Source organism: Poecile atricapillus, chromosome 22 (assembly GCF_030490865.1).
Source record: "Poecile atricapillus isolate bPoeAtr1 chromosome 22, bPoeAtr1.hap1, whole genome shotgun sequence".
NCBI classification, from domain to species: Eukaryota; Metazoa; Chordata; class Aves; order Passeriformes; family Paridae; genus Poecile; species Poecile atricapillus.
The window spans coordinates 2,066,034-2,072,033 of NC_081270.1; the positions used below are offsets into that span (position 1 = coordinate 2,066,034).

The 6,000-nt window shown below is 53.0% G+C and overlaps 1 protein-coding gene across 1 annotated transcript in view; it reads right to left on the reverse strand.

Moving 5' to 3' along the window:
* Positions 1 to 5,384, reverse strand: part of ACAP3 (ArfGAP with coiled-coil, ankyrin repeat and PH domains 3) — a 71,258-nt gene extending 65,874 nt beyond the window's left edge. The window contains exon 1 of the mRNA XM_058855232.1: positions 5,242 to 5,384. Coding sequence (XP_058711215.1) covers positions 5,242 to 5,288 — 47 coding nt within the window. The 5' untranslated portion in view covers positions 5,289 to 5,384. The remainder of the gene's footprint in view (positions 1 to 5,241) is intronic.
* Between the last annotated feature and the right edge of the window lie 616 nt (positions 5,385 to 6,000).

The window sequence follows — 6,000 nt, forward strand, 5'->3', positions numbered from 1 at the left end:
CCAGGAATCTGGGATGAAGGTGAGCAGATGGCTCCTGTCACACAGCCTGGGATGTCCCTGGTGTGTGCTGCTTTCCCAGCCCACTGCTGGAATTCCAGACTCTCCAAATGCAAAAGAAACACCAGGAATGAATGATGGATCCATCAGTGCTGAGGGCAGCACATCCTGGAGGTGCTTTGTCATCCCAGACATGAATTATTCCACAGGTTCAGACACACGGGGGGACTCATCCTCTGCCTGAGCTGGGGAAATGGAACAAAGGAGCTGCTGGAATGAATAAAAGGGAATTTCATCAGCCACTGATGCCTCTGGATTCTCCAGGCTCCACTCTCACCAGCTTCACATAAAGATATTTAGGATCCTCATAAAGAGATATTTTGGATGGACAGGAGAACCCAGGAGAGGAAACAAATTCTCATTCCGTGGGGAAAGCTTCCCTCAGAGATATTTGGGGCCTTCCCACAGAGATATCTGGGGTCTGGAAAGACAGGATGGGCAGCTCTAACTGGGACAGCATCTCCTGGCTGGTACCATGGGAAGAAGCAACTCCAGGGTGACATTTCTGCTTTGACTTCTCCCTTTCTCAGCCTCTTTGGCTTCAGAAACACAGTGATGGAGAGGTAATAGAGAGATGGGAAATAAAGAGATGAGAAATAAAGACAGATATTAGGATGGTTCCAGGTCATTTCAAGCTGCTTTTATGATAATTTCTCCTCTCTGGTGCTGCTGGAGCAGGAGTTGGGCTCATTAGGGTTGATTCAGGCTCTGTGTGGGTGTCCTGTCACCAACACTGGGGACCCTGCTTCCAGAAGAAGCCTTGTGCAACAAAAACCAAGTTCAAATCAATGCCAAAATCCATTTGTTGCATCGATTTAGCTCAACAGATGAACACCCTTCCTCTGGCCGATCTGTAATTTAAATTTGCTTTTAAGTAGCAAGTTAATAAATTGGGCTGCCCTCAAACTGCCTGGTGATGGTGTTCAGGGTCAGCTGGACACGTCACACTGAATCTTCTTCTGTGGAAGCCTTTGCTGACACATTCACCCAGCACTCAAACTGGTTCTGCTGCCTTTAAACTCCTCTAATTCCATCTCTTATCACACTCAGCCACATCAGTTTGACTCAGGGTTTTAATTCTTCCTGCTCTGTTTGAAACACCCCAGTCAGAGCTAGAAAATACCTCCCAAATGTACTCGTTTTTCCACTTCCCTTTCCTCTGGCAAGCGTCTTTTTTCATTCCCTGCCTCTTTCCTGGAGCTGGAATTATATCCCTGCCCTTTTCCCTGCCTAAGGAGAGCAACAGCAAGGAGCAGACAGTGCCAGACAAATGTCCCTGGGTCACTGCCTGATGAAAGCTCTGCTCCAGGAAATCCTGGGAATGTCTGAACCACAGCCAGGAGCCTGCCAGGGGTGGGGGAAGTTGAGCTGGCACCCCTCAGATCCAGGTGGGACCTCAATCCCAACCCCTCTGACTCTCTGAATTTGCCATCTCTTCAGAACAACGAGAAGTTTTATTCATTTTTTTCAGCTTGTGAATACTTTGCTTGCGAAATAAACAAATTTTGCCCATTTTTCTCCAAGATTTTCTCCCAAACCAAAAATAGTCTGCTGCTAAAATCTGCATTTTAAAAGACTCATCCTTTCAGGAAGTTTCCTCCCAAATTTTGTCTCAAACCAGGACACCTGTTCAGCAGCACCCTGGGGCTTGGATGGCCATGCAGGGATATTTTAACCATCCCAAGGGCTCCTCAGAAGATTCCAGCAGCTCTGGCTCATCCACGCCCAGGGAAGCCTGACCTCACAGCAGGGCTGATTAATCGGTGTCATTAATGACAACAATTATATCAGCAGGGTTAGTTATGGAAACAAAGGCTCCCATCCTTTGGGGAGTTCCCCCAGAGCAATCTGGGGAGTTTTTTTGGAGCTGCAGCCAGGCCCAGCCTCTGTCACTTGTTCCTGCTCTTCCCTTATTCCCCCAGGAATATTCCTGGAGTGCATTTCCAGCCTGGGTGAGTGACGATGTCACAGAGCCACGGAATGGGTTGGGGGACCTCAAAAATCCTCCAGGGCCACCTCCCACTATTCCAGCTTGCACTGAGCCCCATCAATCCAGCTTTGGACACTTCCAGGCTCTTCCATCCCTGCGAATTTCCAAGGCTGAACACAGCCACAGCTTCTTTGGGCTTCATTTTTTTAAAGAATCAATCAAGGAATCACAAAATGCTTTGGGTGGGAAGGGACCTTTAAAAACCAACTGATTCCAATCCCAAAATGATCAAATTTATTCATCTAAGCTGTTCCTTAAAGGGTCAGGACAGCAATGAGTCTTTTCCTGCAGCACTCCAGACCAGCAGCTTCCCTGACAGAGCGGGACAAGCCAAAAAGGTGTTCCTAGATTTCCCAAACTCCTCGTGGGAGATAAAAGCCACGTTATCTATTGGGGCTGCACTCAGATGTGCAAGAACAGGTCCTTCCAGGTCATTAAATTGTTTACTGGAATTGCAGACACGCCTCTACAAGATGCCTGGCAGAAATCAGCTTTATCTGCCAAGGTGGAGGTGAGACACATTTAAATAATGGAATTTGAAAGATAAAAAAAGACAATTTTTCTTGTAGGAACTGGGATTTATAAAGTGGGGAGCACTGAGGGTGTTCTGGTGTTCTGAGGATGGATTTGAGATAGAGTTGGAGGTGATTGTTAATTATTAGGACGTTTAATCCAGTGTTTGTTCATCCTGGGTAATTTCTTTTTTGGAGATTTCTTTCCTGCCTGTGTGTGGCAAACAGAAGACAAATTGACTGTTTCAAAAGCACTCCATGGACAAGAATAAACCAGTTGGAAAACATGGCACAAGCCTTCTCTGGGAAGTGCAGAGGGTCCTGTGGATGCAGCAGGAAAAGGAGGGTGATTCCTACACTGGGATGAGAAATCTGGATTAAATTTTTGCCTTTTCCACAAAGTTTCCTATGGCAAAGGACTTAAAATTTTGCTGAGTCTCTGCTGAGAACGTGGAGCTTTCTCTCACCTCATTTTCATCTCTATTTTTGTACATGTTGGTATATTTTATTTCTTTAGAGTTGTAATATTTTAGGGCCATGCTGTGTTCTGTGGGAGAAGTCCTGTCCCTTACACACATCCAGATTCTCTTGCATTCCCAACAAATAATTACAACAAAAGAACTAATTAAAGACCTGGAAGGAAGAAAAATACAGGAAGAAGCTAAACCCTGCATCCTTTGAGAAAGCCTGAAAAATTCAACTTGGTTCTTCTTTTTTTCCTTCTAATGTCAGGATTTCTCAATATTTGAGGTGCAAAGTCTGAATAATTCAGGTGGGTTCTTTTTTTTTCCTTCTAATGTCAGGATTTCTCAATGTTCGAGGTGTTCACAGTTTAAATATTCCCCTGCTGCACATATTCTGTCCCTCCTGAAATATCCAAGCTTGTTTCTCCAGCCTAATCTCTTGTTCTCCCTCTAACAGTCAGACTGTGTCTGGCCATGGGGGAAATAGTTCATAATTCCAGGCTTAAATAAGTGGCTTTTGATAAAGGTCCAAGAGAGTGCTCTGAGCGGTTTTGTTTTTATGGACGGAGCAGACAGAGCAGAATGATGTTGCCTGCATGCTAAGAAACTTGGCCCCGAGCCCACACACACACACACCACGGGCAAAATAAATAAATAAACACATCAATCAATGCTGACGTCACCAGGAAAAGGGTCACTGCCATGTGGGACGAGACATCTGGACAGTGAAGTCACAGCTCTGGCCCGGTGCCACCGAGCTGTTCACATGCTCTGCAGCACAATGGGACGGAATGACAGGCAAAAAAAAAATATAAAGGTGGGGGGGAAAGGTGGATAAATCCTAATTGATGCTAAGTGAGCAGAGGATTAAAGCAGGGGTTTCCTACCTAACTTTTCCCTGATGGAAAAGTGCCATGATTGCAGCAGCAGCCTGGGCAAGACAAAGCTGTCGTCTCACCTGACACTGCCCATCACCTGTCAGCACCGGGAACAGCAGGATCTCCCTGCAGAATTCCAATTAAACCGCGTGCAGGAGGACTCTTCCCACATCTCCACCCGCAGCAGTAAAGGAGGGGCACTCGCCCAGGTGCTTGTGTTACCTACAGCTCTCCACAACCACACACAACCACAAAATGACAATCTGGCAGCCCAGCCTCAGCCACAGACCACTGCAGCCCTTCTGGATGGAGCCTGCACCCCAAGAAATCCTTTTAAAATGCTCTTCCAAAAAAATGCAAGCTGGCTTTTGGTTTGTTTTTTTTAAATAAACAAAAAGATTCTGAGAAGGAACAAGACGAAATATCTGCAGGAAGCAGAGACCCCCCCTGCCAACTCCTTCCCCTGCACACACACAGCCCAAGCTGCTCCTGCAGGCTTTTGTCTGTGTTTCGCTCTCGCAGACACAGCGCTGAGGCGCCGGGGATCGCTCCCCGTGCAAGCTCCGCTCTTCCCTCAGTAGCAGCAGCACATCCGAGCCCATCCGGACCCGCAGCCAGGATGCTCCTGGCACAATGGAGCATCAGCGCCCGGAGCGTGGCGGCTCCTTCCCCTCCACCCCGGGCATTTCTGCAGCGGCCTGATGGGGATGCAGGCACAGCCAAGCCGGAGCCTTTGTTGTCACAGCCCAGATTCCTTCAAGACCGCTAAAAAAATCCACCCTCCAAGAGATGGGAATGTGAGCGCATGGAAAATGAGTGTATTCCTCAGCCGCGGCTCTGCGGGCGGTTCCGATCAGCGCAGAGCCCCGCGGGGTGATGCCCGCTCGCCCTGCTCCCAACGGGATCCGGCGCTGGCGAGCCCTACAAATCCCCAGTTTTTCATCTGCCGAGCGTCCGAACGCAGCAGGGGAGGGTGGGATGCGGGAGGGATGGGGAGCAGGGAGGGATGCGGCGTTCAGGAGGGTGGAAGCACGGCAGGGATGCGGGATACGGCAGGGATGGGGGCCACGGAAGGGAGGGAGGCGAGGAACGGGAAGGAGGGATGCGGGACGGATGCGGGCACGGCAAGGCAACGCCTGCGGCCGAAGGCATCCCCGGCTGCCGGCTGAGAGCGCTGGGCCCCGGCTCCGGCCCGTCCCCGGGCCCGGGGATGCGGGGCCGGTCCCTCTGCCCGGGCGCGGCCCCGCGGAGCGCGGCCCGGCGGGGCCCTGCCTTCCCTCCCGTCCCCCCCGCACCGCCCCGAGCCATTCCCGGAGCGGCCCCGCCGCCCCTGCGCTTACCGGAACCGGGGCGAGTCCTTGATGCACTCCTCGAACTCCACCGTCATCCTGCCGGCTCGGCCGCGCTGCGCTCAGCGGAGGAAGCGCATCGCCCGCCGGCTCCGAGACTCGCGGGCAGCGCCCGCCCCCCGCCCGCCCGCGGCACCGGCCCGCCTCCCCGGCACCGGCACGGAACCGGGACAGCCCCGGCACCGGCCCGCCTCCCCGGCACCGGCACGGAACCGGGACAGCCCCGGCACCGGCACAGAACGGGGTACAGCCCCGGCACCGGCCCTGCCTCCCCGGCACCGGCACGGAACCGGGACAGCCCCGGCACCGGCACAGAACCGGGTACAGCCCCGGCACCGGCACAGAACTGGGTACAGCCCCGGTACCGGCCCGCCTCCCCTGCTCCGGCACAGAACCGGGTACAGCCCTGCCACGGCACGGTTACAGAACCGGGAATAGCACCGGGTACGGCACGGCACCGGCCCGCCTCCCGCGGCACCGGCACGGCACCGGCACAGAACGGAGCCGCCTCCCGCAGTACCGGGTACAGCCCCCGGTACAGCCCTGACACGGCTCCGATCCGCCTCCCGCAGCACCCACACGGCACCGGTAACTGCACAGCCCCGCCTCCTGCAGAACCACGTACAGAACTGAACCGCCTCCGGCACAGAGGACACCGCACGGACACAGCTCGGACACAGCACGGACACAGCACGGACACAGCTCGGACACAGCACGGACACAGCACGGACACAGCTCGGACACAGCACG